General features: G+C 33.3%; 3 protein-coding genes across 4 annotated transcripts in view; 2 read left to right on the top strand and 1 right to left on the bottom strand.

Moving 5' to 3' along the window:
• LOC138132043 (midasin) overlaps positions 1-7,531 on the bottom strand; it is a 69,599-nt gene extending 62,068 nt beyond the window's left edge. Inside the window, exons 1-14 of the mRNA XM_069049371.1 lie at positions 7,287-7,531; positions 6,975-7,222; positions 6,157-6,916; positions 5,938-6,101; positions 2,986-4,611; positions 2,705-2,930; positions 2,138-2,650; positions 1,836-2,088; positions 1,490-1,785; positions 1,300-1,435; positions 913-1,246; positions 712-858; positions 303-660; positions 19-247 (exon numbers count right to left, since the gene is read on the bottom strand). Coding sequence (XP_068905472.1) covers positions 19-247; positions 303-660; positions 712-858; positions 913-1,246; positions 1,300-1,435; positions 1,490-1,785; positions 1,836-2,088; positions 2,138-2,650; positions 2,705-2,930; positions 2,986-4,611; positions 5,938-6,101; positions 6,157-6,916; positions 6,975-7,222; positions 7,287-7,373 — 5,377 coding nt within the window. The 5' untranslated portion in view covers positions 7,374-7,531. The remainder of the gene's footprint in view (positions 1-18; positions 248-302; positions 661-711; positions 859-912; positions 1,247-1,299; positions 1,436-1,489; positions 1,786-1,835; positions 2,089-2,137; positions 2,651-2,704; positions 2,931-2,985; positions 4,612-5,937; positions 6,102-6,156; positions 6,917-6,974; positions 7,223-7,286) is intronic.
• Positions 7,532-7,593: 62 nt separating this feature from the next.
• On the top strand, positions 7,594-11,382 carry Tsr1 (Tsr1 ribosome assembly factor). The gene is made up of 10 exons (XM_069049372.1): positions 7,594-7,803; positions 7,856-8,126; positions 8,181-8,364; positions 8,412-8,667; positions 8,716-8,860; positions 9,659-9,833; positions 9,889-10,389; positions 10,442-10,883; positions 10,939-11,073; positions 11,124-11,382. The coding sequence occupies exons 1-10, from the start codon at positions 7,692-7,694 to the stop codon at positions 11,270-11,272; spliced, it is 2,370 nt and encodes a 789-aa protein (XP_068905473.1). The 5' UTR covers positions 7,594-7,691; the 3' UTR covers positions 11,273-11,382.
• A 5,602-nt stretch (positions 11,383-16,984) lies between these two features.
• On the top strand, positions 16,985-21,654 carry LOC138131685 (uncharacterized). Of its 2 annotated transcripts, none has more exons than XM_069048853.1 (3): positions 16,985-17,123; positions 19,497-20,299; positions 21,308-21,654. In XM_069048853.1, the coding sequence occupies exons 1-3, from the start codon at positions 17,103-17,105 to the stop codon at positions 21,462-21,464; spliced, it is 981 nt and encodes a 326-aa protein (XP_068904954.1). In that variant the 5' UTR covers positions 16,985-17,102; the 3' UTR covers positions 21,465-21,654. The 2 variants fall into 2 exon arrangements, with proteins under 2 accessions (XP_068904954.1, XP_068904955.1); XM_069048854.1 differs by having other exon boundaries at positions 16,986-17,123; positions 19,497-20,048; positions 21,308-21,490.
• Positions 21,655-21,668: the final 14 nt, after the last annotated feature.

Below are 21,668 nucleotides of genomic sequence, written 5' to 3'. Positions count from 1 at the left end.
CAAAAATGTAGGACGCACCAGGTTTTACTTGAAATGTTTTTCCTAGCTCTGGTATGAAAATCTCGCCTCTGTGATCGAGACAAGCGTTGAGACCCTCCAAAACTGACTGTGACGCTAAATTTAATTCATCAAGTAAAATCCAATGACCTTGTCGTAAAGCTTGGAGAAGAGGCCCGTCCCTCCAAGCGAATTGACCACCTGTACCACCTTCAACCGGCAGATCGGCACCAAACAAGTCAGAAATATCCTTAAATAAGTAAAATACCTAGTTGCGGAAGTTTCCAAGCCAGGAAAAGTCTTACCGTCTGATCTGATAAATTTACTCTGAAAATCTTATGTCGAGTGAATTTGGCGAGGGCTGTAACTAGGCTAGTTTTCCCTACTCCGGGACTACCCTCTAGTAATATTGCCTTGTTTAGTTGCATTCCTCGCAACAATCTCAGAGCGTTGTATGTTGTGGTAGGAGCTTCGAATGTGAAAGCGTGTTCTTCTCGACCTTCACTGCCCATTTCAATGTAAAATGGTTTAATCCCGAAAAGATTACCGACTTCCTCAGCAATCAGATTCGAACTGAGAACGACGTGTGACTGCGTCCCGGAATTGACCTGTTTCTTAATAAATCTCTCGCATTCAAATTTGAATTGTTTCAAACTGTTTGCACTAAAACGACATTAAATGTTCATCTGCTGTCAATCTCATCGTACAACTCACTTTTCAGTGCCTGTTATTCCAGAGCCTAAACCATCCAAGAAAGTTAAATTAACACCGTGAAAATAAGCTTCATAAATTCCGATCTTATCAGCACAGTTATTAATGAAATTTACCCAAGTCAAAATATCACGAATGCTCACAGTACACCTGTAATTATTTCCGAAAAAACAGAATGAAGTGGTGTCGCGAGACTAATCCTACCTTTTTCCGATTTCGGTTTTTCTGAACCACTCAACGAAATTCACGATGTTGGTGCCAAGTCCGGTAGAGCCATCTTGTTGGTTCCCGAAGGAAATGCCGTCTTGGATGTTTTGTTCGATGATGGCAATAACGTCGTCCCGGTCAGTACAGGATTCGCACCAAATCTCCGTAAAACGATTGCGTAAAGCAGGTGACAACTCCTTCTTACCAAAATCACCGCCCGGATTCATGGTGCCAATAAAATAAAAGCGCGGATCAGCCACGATCAATTCTGAGTTGTTTGGATTATTGAGGTCGGTCCCTTTTTCAGCCAGGAGCAAAGTTCTTTCGGGTTCTATTCAAAAAATAAACTCGATTATGTGGATCAAAATGGGAAAATGATAATACCTAAAAGAGAATTTAGTCGCTCGAGAACACTGTCATCGGCTAAAGATATTTCGTCGGCCAAGAAAACATTTCCCTTTAGCATTGCCTGAATCAAAGGACCATCGACCCACTCGAAGAGTTTATTAACATTATCGTCCTAAAAAAATATGATAAACATGAAAATTACCGGTAAATGGCGTGCAAATTGTACCACGTGATCCCTGACAGGTCTCAATCCTCCAATAAAATCGCTGCTTTCAGTGTGCATGTGACAGTTTACCGATACTAATTGCTGATGATTTATTTCGGCAATCAACTTGCATACCGTTGTTTTACCGCCTCCGGTTTCACCCACCAACAAAACGGGCTCTTTAAACTGAAAAGCTTTCGCTACCAAAACAGCGAGTTGCCGCATATTGTAAGTCCACACAATATTCTGGTACAAGTGTCGATTTTCATAAATTTTTGTTAAAATGTCTTTTGTAACAAATGACGTACTCTTCGACACTAAAAGCCAAAACGTTGAATTAATTTTAACCGTCCGCCTGTTCGCTTACATGTAAATAAATTATTTGGGTCCACTTGTCTTTTCAAATGTTTCTGCAACACTGTAATTATCTCCCTTTTCTCCTCTCCCTTCCTGACTCTTCCGGCTAGGACTAAATATCCTTCATCTGCCAAATGTTGGTCCCAATCGTGCAATGTTTTAGTATTTTGTGCCAAACGGTACCTTTCACCCCAGCGAAACAAATCTCGTAATGTTATAAAACCTTGCTTGCCGGCAAAAGCGGCAGAACCACGTCTTCTAGTCTAAAATTTTCTTTTACAAATAGATACAAACGAGACAACGATTTCAAACCTGTAAGTCGGTCATAACACGGATCATTTTTTTAGCGTAAGAAGGTGCCATTTGACATCTCTTTTGCAAAATAAATTCCAGCTCCTGTGGAGGGATTTCGTTGAAATGTAACTCAACAAATCTGTTCCTGAACGCTCTAGAAAGCATTTTTCGGCCCCCGTACGAGCCAGGGGGGTTTTGGGTGGCGAAGAGCATAAAATTGGGATTTGCCTTGACAGTTTCTTGGGTTTCTGGAATGAATAGCTCGCGATTATCGTCGAGGACTCTGTTCAACGCTTCCAGAACGTCAGTTGGCGCTAAATTTAATTCGTCCAGAATTATCCAATGGCCTTTTCTCATTGCCTCTACCAAAAGTCCTTCTCTGAATACTAATTTTCCTTCGTAGTCGGCTACGTAAGACCCTATGTATTCTTGAAGATCTGTATGTTCGTGGTTGTTAATTCGAACACATTTATTACCGCTCGATTTGGCTAAATATGTTATCAAACTGGTTTTGCCTACTGAAGTGACCCCCTTTTTAAAACATAAGATTAACATAAAAATGTATTTACGATCAAAACAATATACCTGAAGTAAAACTGGTAAACTCCCTATCGAAACAATCCTAACCAAATCCTTCAAATTTTTCCTGACCGAATTAGTCAGAATGTAATCGTCAGGAGTCACGCATTCCAGATTGCCTTTGCGTACCCAGTACCCCTCAAACTGGAGATAATCATCTGGATTATCTTTAGGCGGGGGAATCGGTTGTTTCAAAATCGATTTTAATGATTTATCATCACCAACTAAATATCTAAAAATTTTAACAATAAAAACTGATCCAGAGTTTAACTTTTTAATAGAAATACCTCGCTATCTTGCTTTCCACAAATGTGTACGATGCAGAATCTAATTGTGTCAAAAAACTCAAACAAAACGCCTCATAAAGACTCTTCTTGACCATTCCACAAGGATTTCTCGCGGTGATCATTAACGCCCTACACAAAGACCTCAACGAAAAGTGTGGCTTGTGTCCCAAACCATCCGAAAGGGTTGTTTCGGTTTCTTTCCGAACTTTCAAGTAAAAATCGACAATTTTTTTCAAATCGCTTTCTTTCAACGACAATGCGTCTAAATAACTGCTGACCAATAGGAGCAAATCACTTTTTTCTGTAAGTTCATCCACAAAAAACTCGGTGAAACGATTTCTCAATCCTGCAGGAAGATCCTTTTTACCTACGTCTGTGGACGGATTCATGCAGGCAAACAGAGTGAAATTGAGATGTCTTCTGACAGGCTCTTTATCGCCTCTTTCTAACAAACATAAAGACCCTTGCGAACCCTCTAATAATCCTGATAAACATTCTAACGTTTCAGCATTAGCCAAATTAATTTCATCGAGTAAAACCCAATAGCCTTGCTCCACAGCTTTCACCAAACTACCTTCAATAAAAGCGAACGCCAGAGCACTCTTTTGCTTCAGCTGCAAACTTAATTTGTGAAGCTTCTCTCCGAGGACCTGCCACCGCTGCAACATGATATTTTTTTCGGTCGAAGTTTTGGCCAGTCTAGCGATAGCTGCTTCGTAACTTTTCATCATTAATCTGACCAGATCTGACCATCTTTGTTCGTTGTAACAATACGCGATATGCCCCAAGAAAGTCTTGTTTGGTTCGACTTTAAAATAGTCGCAAAAGACTTGTTCAAATTCTTTACGAATCGGACTTATTACGAATTTTAGGTCGACCGGTTTGAATCCGCCGAGCAAATCTGCAGAATCCGATTGTTGGTTCATATTAATTACAACTAATTTTTGGCCTATCGCGTTCGCCAAGTACTGAACAGACGAAGTTTTTCCTGTCCCCGTCTCACCAACGAGCAAGACAGGTTCTCGTAAGCTAACACAACACATTATCCTTTCTAGTAAGACAGCTGAAGGGCGAGTGAAATAGTAGCTCTGCCGAAAACACAAATTATCATTGTTTCTAGCAATTGCAGCGTGGCCGACTTGCAACGTATCAGAAGTCAGTTTTATTGAGGGTTTATAACTTCTAAAGAAAAACTCAGCTTTTTGATTTATGATTCCCAAATGAGTGCTAATTTCTTTAGCTAAACTTAACGCATCTTCCGGTTTGGGATAAGAGCAACAAAATACAACTATTGCATTTTGAAGAACTCTCAATGCGCTGGCCTGGCTACTTATGTCAAAATCTATTGCTGCTCTTGAACACCACTTGAAAAAATCTCTGGTCGATATGAGACGACTCGTTTTTGGTAGGCATATTTCGTTCAGTTCCCAGTTGTCTTTGGAAAATAGGCGAAAAACGCTCAGCATTCGATCTGCGATCGTGGAAAATTGTGGATACTGAGTTGTTAAAATTTGCTTCAATTCTTGAGGGGTTAAGGGATCTATATTTATCAAATACAAATGTTTTTCTAAGAGAGTCATCGCACTGGAATGTTTTTTGTGATGACCAGTAATTGTAGAAACGAGTCTGGAATACGAGAATGATCACATTATTTTTTAAGTAAACGCTTAGGAGGTAAGCGAACATTATTATTTTATTTAATGAAAAAGTCATCTGAATTTCTTAAAATTTTATTTTGTACATATACATAATACATTTTCCTTCTCGCAATGTAATGTATATTTTATGCCAGGTTTTAATGCGTTATCCCTATTAACTTCATTAACTTTCGTCGTCGACAAACAAAATTAAATATTACGTAAAATGAAACCGTCTTTAGCCAGTTTATTTTATGAAAGCAAAATTTCAGTTATTCGACATCAGCTTATGTTATGTTACTAATAAATTGGTAAAACATTCAATAATGCGATGAGTAACAAGAAACTTTAGTTTAAATCTCTTCATGACGCTAAGTTTCTTGGAGAAACTTATCTAGCGATCAGTTTCAACTTCGAGATCGTACTAAATACACTTCATTATGTCGTGATACACTTATTGCATGTTCGATAATCATCTTTAAACTTTTACACATCTAATAATTGGTTAATCGATTGAAAAATTTGAAAAAATCTTAAACAACGTAACATCAAATTTCTTATTACCTTCCTTAACCCATTCCATAACCATTAAATCTCACTCTTTTTTATATTCTAGTGGTGTTTTATATAATTTTGTCACACATGTGCTGCAAACAAACTCTGTGATGTAATTCTGATTTTTTGTGATTAACGACAGAAATTTGCATTTTCAAAGAAACGTTTTAACAGTTACTGACACAATACACTTGTATTGATACAACGTATATTATACATATAATGTACATAATATTATATAATTATATAAAAACAATTTTGATAATATTTTCCCTGAGAATAAATCATTTCACATACAAATTAACTAATAATGCGGTAACTGAAATAATTTTATAAATATGGAACATTTATTAAACATTAGTCAAATGCACAAATGTAATAAATCTCAACTACATATTAATTTTTCGACGGGAATCTATAATTTAATGTTGATAAATCAATATGGTTAACCTAGTTGTAGGTAAACGTTAGGGTTAAACCTCGAGAGAAACGAACTTCTCTCAAATCTTGAGGGAAAACGCTCCTTGATTTAATAACTCGAGGCTGCTTTCCATGATGACATAAATATAAATAATGCAATAAAGCAAATTTACCCAGAGATATTTAAATTCAGAGTTTAAATAGTAAACTGTGACACACACGAGTCACAATTTTCTAATATAAAGCCGCTAATATTCGCAAGACCCCACTGTTTGCAAGTTAAATTTATAACAAATAACTATTGCGTAACTCCAAAATTTTTTACATATTAAAAACTCACCTTTGACTGAAAAATAACTGAAATCCTGGAGTCACAGGTAATGAATCGCGATAACCAGGAACAGTCAAATTTCCATTTTCCAATAAACTTGACAACACTGAGGCTATATCCATACTTGCTGAATCAATGTCTTCAAGCAACAGCCAACTTCCGTCCATCACCGCCTACTCAGATTTTAAATAAAAATGTTTCATATCTAAATCTAAAGTTGAAACTTACCTGTGTAACAACCCCTGGTTGCCAGACAAATTCCCCTGGGATGTCAGTACATCTATAGGTCCCCAACAACATTTTACTGTCAGTTTGATCCCCCAACTGCACTTTAATAAAATTTTCTCCCAATTTTCGACCTGTTTTGTTTGCTACATATTCTACTAAAGTAGTTTTTCCAGAACCTACTGGGCCTTGCAAGCAAATGGCTTTATTTGAGGCTAGTCCAAATGCAATTTTCTTTAAATTGTTATATGTGGAATTGACAATAACCAAATTATGATCAAATGGTACTGATGTTAGCAATTTTGGAAGGTAAACACCAGAAATATCAATTATTTCACTAACTGTATTTTTTTTAATGGAAATAACAGGTTGCTGGTCTAACCCTACCCATGGTCCTTCTGACTTTTTTAAAGTTGCATGTAAATTATAAATGCAAGACAGATTTTCATGAGTTTCTAATGGAATTTTTGAAGTAATAAATTGTTGCAATTGATTTTCACTCATATTTGTAACAATAGAAATACAGTGACAAGCAATCCACTGTACTTCTACACTTTCATGATTTAAATAGTTGTCAAGAAACTCAGACCAATCCCATTTCTCTTTATAAAAAGTGGAATTTCTCTTTAATAAATTATAACAAGATTCAACTATGTTTAAGTCAGATGTATCAAAATTCTGTGACATTCTGCTTCTTTTGCAACTATCACTACTTTTAATTATAAATGGTGAAGGATTTGTTTCAAAATACTTAACAGCATACCTACAAAAAAAAAAAATGAAAACTTTCATGATTGAAAACATTCTCAATTAAAATTTACCATCCTAAATCTGCCCTAAATTGTACTATCTTTCCAAGTAGTACACAATTTATTCTATGTTGATCATAATTAAAACTACGCTGGTCACTAAAAGTAATTGCAATTGATAAAATCTTCGGGAGAAATTTTGAAAAATGCAAAACTGCATCTTGAAAGTATGAAGGAGTGGTTAATATATTTTGAGCTACATAGTTTAAATGTAAATCATTTCTTTGAGTTCGACTTAAGGTTGCATTTTTTTCTGTTAGCTGTATAAATTGAAAAAAATCACATTAATACGGTAAATATAATCCAATAACTACACAAATGTACCTCAAAAGCGATACGAAACTGCTCGTTGATTTCGCAAAAACTTCTCAATTTTTGTAGCAACAATTCATCCTCTAATGTCTGTTCCATATTCACTATTTTAATTCACTTGTAAAATACGTAAATTTAGGAGAATTTAACATCGCCACGACAATTCGATCCTAACCTCTTTCGGCAAAAACCACATGTTCCACTAACTCGTGCGCAAACGCATGAAAGAAGTAAATCAACATTACAAAATGAAATAATCGTTATTGCTAATGATGATTGGTTACATTTTAGTAACTTTAGCTTTGTCTTGTTACTTGAACTTGGTGTTGACATTTCCATATGACATCAAAGCAAAGCCATTTAATAACTTTTTTTGTATAAAAGTACACGTGGTTGAAAATAATAGTATTTTTTTAAATGGGGGTCGATAAAGTGCAGGTTCACAGACCAGGTGCGTTTAAGCAAACTAATAAATTACATAAACACGGACGTCACCGATCTAAAGGTTCAATTAGCAATGATTCTAAAGGTTAGTATTGGAGGTTATGTGAGGAAAAAAATAAATTTTATAAATTCAACAGGAAAAGTATCAGTAAAAACGTTGTCTAAGGCAAACAAACGTGAACTGAATAAGGAACAAAGACGCCATCAAGCTTTACAAATTAGACAGAACAAAAGGAATGAAGTTTTGAATAAAAAAAGATCTTTGGGAGGTTTAGATTATGCTCCATTCTTGGTCTGTTTGGTGCCTCTAAGTAAAAATGCAGATCCTAAGCAAGCTCTAGAGTGTTTAACAAAATGTGACTCAGAAGCTATAATTAATAAGAGCCCCACTGGAGTAACACATATTTGGTATTATATTAAACATAGATATGTTGAAATTGATGTTTTATAAAGTAATTTCAGTACTCCACGATTCAAACAAAAATTTTCATTTATTATTCCATCAAGTGACAATGAATTAGCAGTACTTGATGCATTAAAGGTATCAGATACAGTGATATTTTTGCTGTCAACTTCTGGAGGAGTGGAAGAGGATAGTTTAATAGATAAGTGGGGTCAGAATATTTTAATGTCATCATTTTCCCAGGTTTGTAACTAAATATATTAAATGTAGTATTGTTAATTGAATTTTAGGGCCTAGCAACCCCTGTAGTAGCTGTAAGTGACTTAGAAAGCATTACTCAAAAAAAGAGGCATGATTATAAGCAACAAGTCCAAAAACTAATTTCTAAATGGCTCCCAGAAGAAAAAGTTGTGACACTAGATAATGATTCTGATGGTATAAACATATTAAGAAAAATTGGGAATCAGAAAAAGAAAACTGTTCTGTATAGAGATAGAAGACCTCACATTTATGCAGAAGATGTTCTATTTGTACCAAATGAAACAGGTTAACAGAAAAATCAAGCATTTTTTTTTAATTAAAGGTATATTTTAGGACCATATGGAACTTTAAAAGTTACTGGATACTTACGTGGCTCACCATTATCTGTTAATGGCTTAGTACATCTTCCAGGAATAGGTGATTTTCAAATGAGTCAGATAGATGCACCTTTTGACCCTTTTAGTGTAGATAAAAATAAGTAAGTTTAAAGTACACAGTGTGAACATAAAGTTTAGAACAAAATCTATAATAAAGGTCGATTTTATTTCAAAAAATGCCATCATGTGACGCGCAACTTGTTTAAATGACATCACCTTTTTTTTATGACAACCTCCACTTTTTTCTTCTTTTTCTGATAAGACTTTCCTACTACGTAAACAATAAATGAAAAACAAAATGGTATCTTACATAACAATTTTCTTTTTCAGAAAATAACAAATTTTACTTCGAAAATCTAATTTTTAAAGTATTTTTTTTTGTATGGGTTTATTTAAAATAAAATATTTATTTTAATAAATCAAGCAGGTTAGAAGATTTACGGCAAGAATTCGCGATGAAATAGAACAAATTAACCCCTGACATTATTGAGCGCACTGTACAAAGTGTCCGTGGGTGCCAAATGGTTGGCGGGGGACAATTTCGACATTTGCATCTCGATTTGCATTAAATTTTATTGTTAACCTTAGATGTTTGTTTTGTTTGATGTCAATTAAAATTTTTACATTAAAAATTAAATTAAATTTGTGTTACAAGTTACACAAGGTACCAATTTTTTTCATTCATCGTTTAGGTAATATGAAAATCTATCAGAAAGAGAAGAAAAAAGTGATGACGTCATTTAAACAAATTGCGCGTCACAGGATGGCTTTTTTAAAAATATAATCGACGTGTCCGAGCGATTTTCTTAAAAACATCACGTAACGCTATTATGAATTTTGTTCCCAACTTTATGTTTACACTGTATACCAGATATACCATAACTATTTTCTTTAATTAGGAATAAAGATTTGTCAACTACGGATCAAAATGAAAAATTTAATATTAGAATATTAGATCAGGCTGATATCACCAAGCAAGAGTCATTAGACGCTGAAAATACTCCTGATCCAATGGACGGTGAACAAACGTGGCCCACTAATGAAGAAATTGAAATGGCAGAACAAGATAGCAAGGTTTGCTTAAACATTGCCATATTAACAGCAAAGTGTTACATTTTGTTATGTTTAGATGAAAAAAGTAAAAAAAGTTCCAAAGGGTTGGTCAGATTATCAAGCTGCCTGGATTCCTGATGATGATGCTGAGTTCCAAGCTGATTTAGAAGATTCAGATGATGAAGAATCCAACAGTAACATGGATGCTATGTCTGAAGAAAAATCAGAAGCTTCTGAACAAGAAGACCAAGAATTTGATACTGTCACAGAATCAGAAGTGGCAGCAAATGATGAAAAATATGATCAAGAAATGGATATAATGGCAGAACGACAAGAACTGGAGAAGCTCAAGGCTGCAAAATCTGACAGAATGTTTCCAGACGAAGTGGATACGCCCCTGGATCAACCCGCACGAATTCGTTATCAGAGATATAGAGGCCTTGAGAGTTTCAGAACCTCACCCTGGGACCCCAAAGAGAACCTACCAAGTGATTATGCTAGGATTTTTCAATTTGAAAATTTTGACAGAACCAAGAAACGTGTTTTGAAGGAACAAGAGGACGTTGATGGTGCCAGAGTGAGTTTTGATTTTTACTGAGTCTGATTGACGTCTTAAATATTTTTCACAGCCCGGTTGGTACATTACAATTCATGTAAAAGACGTCTCACAACTTTTATGGTCTAATTTTGAAAAAATAAATGCTCCTTTGATCGTCTTTGGAGTGCTTCCTCATGAATATAAAATGTCCGTGTTGAACGTCGTTCTGAAAAGAACTCCAAATTATTCCCTACCTATCAAATCAAAAGAGAGATTGATATTTCAATGTGGCTATAGAAGATTTGTCACTAACCCAATATTTAGTCAACACACAAATGGACAGAAACATAAATTCGAAAGATTTTTCCAACCAGAATCTACCGCAGTAGCCACTTTCTTTGGTAGAATACAGTTTCCACCATCTCCTGTTCTGTGCTACAAGGAAGAAAATGGTCAACTGAATTTAGTAGCTACAGGAAGTTTACTTTCATGTAATCCTGACAGAATTATCTTAAAGAGAATTGTTTTATCAGGTCTATAATTCACAGAATAGAATATCATTTTTAAATCTCAGTGATTGTTTTGTAGGACATCCGTTCAAAATTTACAAGAAATCTGCAGTTATTCGATTTATGTTTTTCAATCGCGAAGATATTGTCTATTTTAAACCTTGCAAATTAAGGACAAAGATGGGGCGCATTGGACACATTAAGGAACCTTTAGGTAAACCTTGAATAACAATAATTATGGAGTAATTACACTGTTGTTTTTAGGCACCCATGGACACATCAAGTGTATTTTTGACGGTCAACTAAAGTCACAAGACACCGTACTTCTTAATCTATATAAGAGAGTATTTCCCAAATGGACCTACGAAGACCTCGTTGTTAGTGTCGTGAATAACGAAGAAATGGAGACGTAATTGAAATTTATTGTATATAAGTTTGTGGTGTAATTATCTCGCAATACTAATGTATTCTTGTAATGCATCAATCAAAATAATTTGGATAATAAAGAAACAAACGTGACCAATTTGCCGTAATTATACTGAACCACAAACCTTAGTACCTGCAGAATTTAAATTATAATATGTTGCATTAAAGTATAAATTACATAGAGGACAGAAAAATTATCACAATATTGTTACAAACTATAGTAAATAATTATCGTCGTGAGAAATTGTTCTTTCAAGAGTTAGCAAAATGAAGGCTTCTTGATGGTTTATCTTCCGCATCTTGACTAATTACCACCTATTTAAATTAAACATTTTTAATCATTGTGACGGCCATTTTTATTAAAAGGTGGACCTTGAATGTTGAAATTATTTGTCATTGTATTCACTTTTCAAAAGATAAAAATCTCGATTATTCTCCAAATAAAAATACGACAAATGAATCATCCGTTTTAATAAAGGAAATGCAACGGCGCTGTTGGCTTTGCCTGCATAAAGTAAATAATGCTCGACGACTGTAAAAGCTACGATGCAATTTGTTTGACAAATACAGTAGAAACTCGATAATTCGTTACTCGCTAAATCGTCATGTTTTGTCATTCGTCACCTTAATTATAACCGATATTAATAAAGGGAAAAAAGAATTGAGTAATCAAAAAATAGTAATCAAAACCGATGTTAATAAAATGAAAAAAAAATACCTACTACATTATGCACATGTAGAAGTTATGTAATTACGTCAATTGAAATTACATACATATAAGTGTGTTTCAGTTATTTTTCCTGGAATTTTCTATGTACATTAATTTTAACTGGTAATAGAACTCGTTAATAGAAACAATTTTTTTTTCTTAAACCTTGAAGTTATCCAATTAAAATTATTGAAAGATTTGACACAAATTTCGTTACCCGCCTATGGGGATTATTTACTTCGCCGATGCTGATAAGAAAAAAAAACAAATGCAGGAAAACTTTCACTTGTTTTTGTTAAATTTTGCACAGCGGCTAACCCAACTGCTGCGCCCGTTACTGTGACCTATAATGATAAGGGTGGAAGAGAAAAAAAAAAGAATCATATGGTAGATATTAAATGAAAACAATTTTGATAATAAATATTTTAAATACCATACCTAAGATAATGACAAAATTAGTGTAAAATGTTTATAAAGTACCTAATCAGAGTAATCAGAATCACTAATCAATAATCATTATTCAAAGTGACCTCCGTTATTGTCAATACAATAATGAAGGCGCCGGAATCGAATATGTATCTACCCACCAACCACCAAGTCCTTCATGTACCCCCACAAGAAGAAGTTGCACGGAAATTCTTTGGGCTCGAGGGTCACTCTCGCACGCTTCACCATACACTACACAATATCTAAGTACATATATATCTATGTATTCACTATTCGAAAATAAACGTGCCATTTTCACAAAATTTTAGCTTACATCACAGAATCAACACGTAGGTATACACCTGCCTTTTGGAGTCGAATAAAACTAACTAAAAATGTAATCCTCTCTACCTTGGCCGTAGAGCGAAAAAACTTTATACTAAAAACACAATGTTTTGTTCTGATTTTACAAAAACTATTACTTATATCACACGGTCGCTGTCGTTAGGTCAAGTAACTAGAAAATAGACAGACCGTTAATTTATGGAGGGGTAAAATACTGAAATTAAAATTATATACATATTTCGAAAAAATTGTACATAACAACTTTATTGTTCTTGACGAGATCTGTCGCTGGTTAAAATTAATGTACCTACCTACTTATTTCTGATTATTTTAACGAAATTAATCACCAAAAAAAAAATAATGTCAACCTATTCTTTAGTTTTTAATTATGGAAATCCATTTAGGTAAAAATGAACAATTATAATGTTTTTGTTTATAGTTTAAGTCGCCGATGAACATAAAGTACGAGTGTAAAGTATGGAATTCTTTACGTTTACTTTTGATTTTTCACAAAAATTCTAGTAATTTTTATTTCTAAATTGTCATCTTCGGTAGCGGTGCAAAAAAGACACAGGACAACTAAAAATGTTTAAATAACAAAGTGTCAAACGTTATATTTTTTGGGTTCTTTTTATCGTCCATCTAATGGCGAAATTTTTTTTAAATCGGTTGATTAAAAAAAAGAATTTCAGTAATTTTCAAGAACATCGACAACTTAAGTGCGAAAATTAAACAAGAAATTCGGTAAATTGAACCACACGTTATTCGTAATGTTCTAAACCTAAACGAATTTGATTACCATTTGACTATGTCTCAGGAAGTTGGTGGAACTCACTTTGAGAATTTAATTTGATGAGACATTTTATTTACACTACAATTTACTGACATTTTATTTTTATCTTGAGTTACCCCCCTTGAAAAAAATAGAAAAACAAATTGACCTCTGCAAGTATTTGTGCCAAAAATCAACGATGTAAATTTACAAAATTGTATTCGTTAACCGCACTGTACATTATTATTCATTTTTATTTAAAAAATACTTTAAAGGGAAACATTTTTCCATTTTACTATGATTTCAATGCTATTAAACTCTAAAGAAACCACACCAAAGAAATTTTTATGTGATAACGTTAATTTAATTTTGCATATTTATTTTAAAGTTAGTACTTTTTCGGATTCTGTACCAAAGTAATAGTATTGGTAACTACCATGGACCTAGATTTGTACTATTTGATAGTAAGTAGGTAATTTATAGGAATTCAATGCATGAATGGCCATGGTAAATATAAAAAAAAAATTACGCCTTGTTCTTTCGCTACCTTTCATTGATCGATATGTAGGTACATACCTACTATAATTACAGTGATACAAAACTTAAAATTTAAAGAATAATGGTAATTTGAAGACCTTGCATGAGTTAAATGAAATTTCTATCCTAAAAATGAGAGGCAACAAAAGAAGAAAATTTTATACTAAACAACCGGACCATGTACCACCAGACACGTAAAACTGCACTTTTACTCTATTAGTGCAGCGCCGAAAGCGCACCGAGTTATTTTTAAGATCTGGTTTGAAAAATTATGGCAAATAATACCTGTTATTACTCAACTTTCACAAATATGCAAAAACAGTAACAGTGCATTTTTTCCAGACTGTCTATAACTTGCAACAGAACTTGTGACTTATTTGTCATTCTCATTTAAAAAATATTTATAGTCACTAATTCTCGAGAGAAAACGTCCAAATATTGCATCAAACTATTGTATTCTATTAATTACCATAACAATCAAAATATCTAATTATCACTTTTGCTTTGTTAACGTAAAAAGAGTTTCAGGAGTGTATTGAAAAAAGAAAAAGACTACAATTATTATTAAGCAGAAACATGTTTTGTAATTTATGTCAACTATAGCTGAATCGTAGTTCAACAATTACGTGAAACATTTGCATGTAAAATTTCATTTTCATTTAAAATCCTGACAGTATAAATAGCACATATTCTATTCTTTTCCGTCAACAATTGAAATGTATATTGAGCAAAAATTGTTGATTTCGTATTGTTACGTTGTTTCAAAATGTTTCTAAATAAAAAATTCTAAATAATGACCTGCTAAAATTTCAAATAGATAACTACAAAATCAACCGCAACCGATAAAATATCTTTGATCATTGTGTAAACGTAATGACAATTAATTTTTAGATCTACGAAACATCTAAATAGGTACATACTTCAATATTTGTTTTATAGCAACTAATAAACTGACGTATAATTTTTACTTATCTTTCTAATTCGTGAGTAATTATTTTGAAGCATAAATTAACAAGGTTACATCAATAAGAAACGTTCCCTGATAATTGCGGAAATATCTATATAATGTAAAATACATATAAGCTACAAAGTTGCTACGACAATAATCGAATGATTTTTGGCGCATTTATAATTCCAACTAATTAGTGGAGACGTTTATGGAAAAACATCCTAACAGGTGTTTAATAAGTGTGTAATAAGTATTGAAAGCTATTAATCAATTCACAGTTAAATCATTATTATTGTAATAATGATGAATACACATAAGAATTCTCCCTACTCCACTTCTAGTTCTTTTAAAACTAATTAATTACGCCTATTTAATTTATATAGAATGGCAATAACGTTACGTAATTTTTTATATTTTTGCCTTCTTATTGTGCAGGAAAGTTACTGAAACAGAAATATTTCGTTTCCATAAAGTGTAAAATTGTAGTAGCTCTTAAAAAGTTGATTGGCGTTAATAAAAATGTGAAAAGTCAAATATGAGCACGGTTTCCGGTAAACTTTTTGCCGGTATTTTTACACAACGAATGCCTCAATTACAAGTTTTTAAATAACAGGTAAGTTTCTAATCGATATTGTTTTCATTCAGCAGCCAATGCTCGGTGTGTTTAATTAAAAATTTTACGGTTACGCAATTTTACCATTGTCAATGTGTAGGTACATAAATTACGTCATTACGTACCAAAAGTGAATCAAGAAGTACCATTAGATCCACTATCGGCAAATACTTATTATCGACTTCGTACACGCTTAGTGTATCAACGAGCTATTTATTTTTTAGTGGTATTACAGTTTTCACTTTCGTTTAATTACGAAAATTCTTAAATTTCACCTTCAATGGTCATTTATGAGAACGTATCTGTTGATTTACGGTTAATATTGACAGAGTTCTGAGCTAATCGTTATTAAAAAATTTACATTACATTTCCCTATGTAGGTACTTTCTACTACGAATAAATAAATGAATTTAGAGTAGCACCAATTTTACCGACTGCTTCGAAAAAAAATTCTAAAAATAACATGTTCAAATGAAACCACTTCCTCTTCACAATGTTAAAAAACAATAGTACAAAAAGCTTGTCACTTGAATTGTGTTATTTTTTAACGTTAAATGTTCAGAAATTATTTGTGGTCTATTTTATAACAACTTCTATCAATGACGAAGATAAATCCGCAACATTGAACAAAGTCATCGTTCCACTTTAATATGCAAAGCACGTAGGTTTTAACAGATATTTGAATATTTATTGTTTGTAGAAAGAACTTTTTACAGATTATTGAAAGTAAGGTGAACTTTTCATAATTTGTTAACCACAGCCTCTTGCATATTCATTTTTTATACACGAACTTTTCTTTAGTTTATGGATAATAATTACACAGGAAACGCAAATTTAAATAAATAATATTTTCGATAACAAAAGACATCCTTATTTGTATAAATCTCCACAAATTTTAATAAAAACCATTCACGTGAACATCATCCACCCATGAGATACTACAATAAAAGACATCAGTTCTTTCTTTGTTCAGTTTTAACTGCATGAGCTATTGCTAACAATATCACAATATTTTGTGATTACAGTAACTTCTTCACGTTACGATCATTGCAGTAATTTATTTATCGATGACAATGTGTCAATAGAATGGAAATACAGACAACTTTTTCACTTTCCTATTGTGAAGTGTTAATAAAACTGTTCAACTTTAAAATGTCTGCTGGCTTCATCTGCACTTTTATGGTCTCATGTTATCACGTCTTAATTTCCTTTTACTTTTTTATCGCAAATTCCTCAAAGTGCGACAAAATTGTTGCTGCAAGTAAAATATTTAACAAAAAGCAGATGTTGTTATTTTAGAACTGTCAACACAAAACAAAACGAATTTATCCGAGTATTTTTGAGATGACGTACGAAAATCTGCGCGGGAGAAATGGTAAACTATATAAGAGCTTAGAAAGGATGATAATGTTGATATTTATTGTTGCAGTTTCAAAGTGAAATAGTGTTTGGTGTTTACATTAGTAATGGCTTTACTAAATAAGTTGGTAAGTAAAACTTATTTACATCCTGTCTACTAATAATTTTACTTCGCTTAACACCTACCCATTTCTATATTTTTTTTTTAAATAAATAAAAAAAATACATTTTTGAAAATAATTTTTTAAATAATAAACCACTCCTTATTTTTTTAACTTTATTTCAGCACCACTTCCTACCTTTCGATTAATTTTATTTCAGTATTTAATCTCACTTTTATGAGTTTTATGTAACTTGAAAGCATAAAAAAATCGGAATTTTTACAGTTCCCTTGTCAAGCATGTAATTTCTGTTTGAATGTGTGATACTACTCAATTTTGACGCAATATAATAATGAACTGGAAATAATGTATTTGGTATACTGTTTCACTTTTCCCGATAATAATAATTCTTAATGAAGTTGTTTAATATTGCCTTAAGTAATTAAAAATTACAGAGTTAATTTATGAAAAGAAAATAATAATATATCGCTTTAACATTTGATGAGAATATAAAAAAGTGATTATTCTGTTTGCATAAAAAACCCAGAAGTTAGCTAATCATAATGTCATCCTAATTTAATGAGGAAACAGCATGAGTTAATAAAGCTAGTTAAATGATGGCCAATGTCAAATTCTCCTTTCGTTTTTCGTCGTTAACTTATTTTACATTGTCACTTTCTCCATGATATTAATAATGTGACACAAAGCAATTTACATTGCAGTTCATTTTCATTCCAGACCAGCGAAGTCGATACCTCTTGTTGCGGTTTATGTTTTATTTTTGTTTGATTAGTGATGCTTAACCAAAAATTACCATTTCAAGGTCCGGGGAATTTTATACTTGTTATTCAATTAAATAATTGACGAACTAGTTTTGAAAAAATTGTGGAAATTCACATGTTTTCAAATAAAAAATTGATTGAAAATATATATTACGTCTTGAATCTTTTTTAAGTATCAGCACAGAAATACTTATTTGACAAGGTCAGAAATTAAAAAACTAAATGCAAAGTAGATACGATTTTAAATGGAATGATTAACAACAGTTATGGCAATGCTGTTGATGGCAACCATATAAATATTCGTAGTAGTAATAACTAATGAGTTAATAAGTAACAAAAGATGCTAACTTAATGAAAAAAAAGTACCTATCGATGGTAAATGTATATTTACCATTCCTACAATTAAAAAAAAACAGTCGTATCAACGCACAATGGATACGTGAAGCGGCAGTAAATTTAAACTATTGTTGCTACTTAAATAAAATTGTAAACAATACAACAAATACCTACGTCTTTAAAGTTTTGCAACTTCCTCACTTTTTGTCAATGTCTACTCGCTTCTGCAGATCTAATGAGCTAGTCTTTGCAATTAAATTTTGTGTAAATAAAATGTTTTAAATATTGTGGTTAAAAATAGATTTGATTATTTCCCTGTTCACTGAAAGTGTTGTTGTTGTATCTTCGTATTCAGACGCGGTTCCTTTTGGAGTAAAAGTGAAATTTTGACCATGGGCGCAGCACATTTGGGCTAAATCAGAAATTGTCATTTGGAAAGTAAATTTCCCGACGAAAATTATGTCAAAGACCACATGTTTGACAATCGGTGGCCAGTTGCGAGAAAACTAGTTTTAATTGTTCTTTAATTGTAGTCTGGTTTGTTAATCAAGATCGAAATACGAGTACATACTGTTTTTTCTAGTTCCTAATCTCTCCGGTAGTATTTTTTATTCACGCATTGAATCTTTTGAACCAGTTCAGCCACCGTAACCGAGTTTCGAAGAAATGGGGAGAAAGTAACGTCTACCTCAAGTTCACTGCTAGAGAAATGTACTGTTTATTTAAAAAAAGTGAAAGGTTGTCTTGATCTGATCGAAAACGAAAGCAACTAAATTAGTCCGCTCGGTAATAATCGTAATAAATTTTGTAACCCGGAGTAATTCGAAAACTTCTGTTTTTGATTTTTATTTGTTGCGAAACGCGCGACTTTTGACCCAGTAATTTATAGGATGGGTGTGATGTGGGCGTAATTTGAAAACAATCCATTACGACGAGTCCCGTCTTGTTACACCATTGCCCTTTACTTTTATGATCGTTTGTCTTGTCACAGTCAGTGGCAATGCGAATTATATAATCAGCGAGATTGCAAAATTCATGTTCTATATTTTATAAATAGGCCCTCACGTTATGTCCATAAAAGGATGTCGCATTTTGAATATCAATAATTTACTTAATTACACAACTCACTTGATGGTAAAGTGCTAAAAAAAGAAAGTATTTATTATCATGCAAATAAATTTTCTTCGCAAGTAGAGATGCGGAAATGGATTTTAATAATGTAGCAAATTGTTTCTGCAATTTTATTAGCTGGATATAAAAGGAAATTTTTAATTACTTTCAGGTATACTGCATTGCTATTAGTTCGATAGTAAGAGCGTTACCGACTACAAATAGCCCGAAGCCATACCAAACCGAAAACATCGACGACAGCTACAATCCACAAAGTTACAGCGATACACCTGCATACGAAGCCTTTGCGCTGCCAACAAATCTTCAGTTGCCAAAATCAGAACCGTCTCAAGTTCCTTTCTTCGCCCCCGACCTGAACACAGCTTTGAAAGCTCCGCAATACAATTCCGAACCAAACTACTATCAAGTACCGGTCCCATCGCAAGATCTGATCGCGCCGTCCGAAAAATCATGGAATCCCAACAACGACCCTAAATTCTTTTACGAAGTTCCTGCATCCCTGACTCAACAAAACATACCGACTAACTACTACCCCAAAAAATTCAACAAAGAAATTCACATCAAAAGTAAACCATATTCCAGCAAGCCCAAACAAGAGATTGTTCTCAAACCCATTGACGAGAAGCAGTTTATCGCCAAACAGAAAAGCTTGAACAAGGTCTTTGATAGCTTGGCCAAAAATGAAAATCAAAAAGAACTTCAGGTACCAAAATTCTTCGCGCAGCCTAAGCTGTCCGACTCGAGGTTTACCGAGCGGTTCGATACCGAAAGCGTGGCGCCTCATGGAGGGTTCGGCAAGGGTGCCAGCGCTGACTTAACTGCTTCTCTTGGAATCTCTTCTCCTCTTACTCATTCTTCTTCTTCTTCAGCCCCTCACGGGGAGCGTCACGAGTTTCATATGACAGGGCATGATGGACCTCACAGCTACAAATGGGGTTTTGACACTGGCAAAGGGTAAAACTTTAGCTTGAGATTCCTTTACTCTTTAAAGACCACTTTCCACTTATTTCAAACAAGTTTTTGATTTTCATTCAGAAAACAAATATCAAAATAAGATTATTGTTTAAAGTTACCAAAAAAGCTAAATTATTCAACGTTTCACTTGACTGAATTTTTTATTTGATTTGAATATGCCTATTACCTAATTAATACTTTTTACTTTAGCATCAACTCCATACACCGACTTTAAAAATGCACTTGTCAGTTAAAGAAAACATTTTTAAGTCTGTGACACGCTGTACTGTACTGCACAATATTTCCATTAATAGAACAATAACCTTGTTTTGTTTATAGTTATATCGCACAGCAGAAGCGATATGAAAAAGATTATTATCACCAACTATGTGGACTTTAAGAGTAATAGCTAATGCGACTTTCAATTAATTTTCTTAAAATTCTTCTGCAACTTGTATCACTGAACACACTGCTCTTTCCGCCTGATCACGCTTCTAACAAATCATTGCGACCGAATAATTTTTATTATCATTATCGTTTCCAGTTTTATAACTAACGTCACGGCGTAACAAATTGATTTCGCACACCTAAAAAATATTGTGCTTAGAATTCAACCTTGAGACCTCCAATTAATGCTTCATTACAACTACTCAAACCAAGTACCGACAATAAGAAAACAATAATATTACTACCGGTATTCACTTTCTAATTATGTGTAAAATCGAAAAATTTATCATGTTATCTGGAAAGTACTGCAACTAGATTATTTTAATTACGCGTTGTCTTTTTCTTGTGCACACGTTTACTTCATTAATTTCTCGAAGAGATAAAGATCTGAAATGGGGTCACTTCAAATTGTTTGTACTAACATGAACGGTAGTTTTTCTCGTGTTCGTTATTGTTCCGATTGCGCAAATTGTCTAGCAGGAAAGACATCAGGAAGTGTTACATTGTAACCTTGCACGGAACATGTAATTACGTACTCACGTATTTTGTTGTTATTTACAGTCACAACAGGCAGTTCAGATATGAAGAAAGAGATAAGGAGGGGATTGTGAAGGGTCATTTCGGTTTCTTCGACAAGCTTGGAAAACTCCAAATGGTCAACTACGACGCACATCCCCACGAAGGTTACCACGCAGATGGCAACTTCGGCAAATTCTAACAAGTATTAGCAACAACAATGTAAAACTTTTTAGGCAAAAGTGCTCAAATAACGCAAAACATATGTATTATACAAATCAATGTTTTATATTGGTTTAATTAGTCGTTTAGGATTAAAGTTCTTGAGAGATGTTATTTTTTGCTCTCTTGTTAACTATTTTTTATTCTACGAAATATACGTTTTAATATACTGCCTTCCGTTTAT

Source organism: Tenebrio molitor, chromosome 5 (assembly GCF_963966145.1).
Source record: "Tenebrio molitor chromosome 5, icTenMoli1.1, whole genome shotgun sequence".
Taxonomy (NCBI): Eukaryota; Metazoa; Arthropoda; class Insecta; order Coleoptera; family Tenebrionidae; genus Tenebrio; species Tenebrio molitor.
The sequence above is the reverse complement of the archived record's forward strand: the minus strand, read 5'-3'. Positions and strand labels throughout refer to the sequence as shown.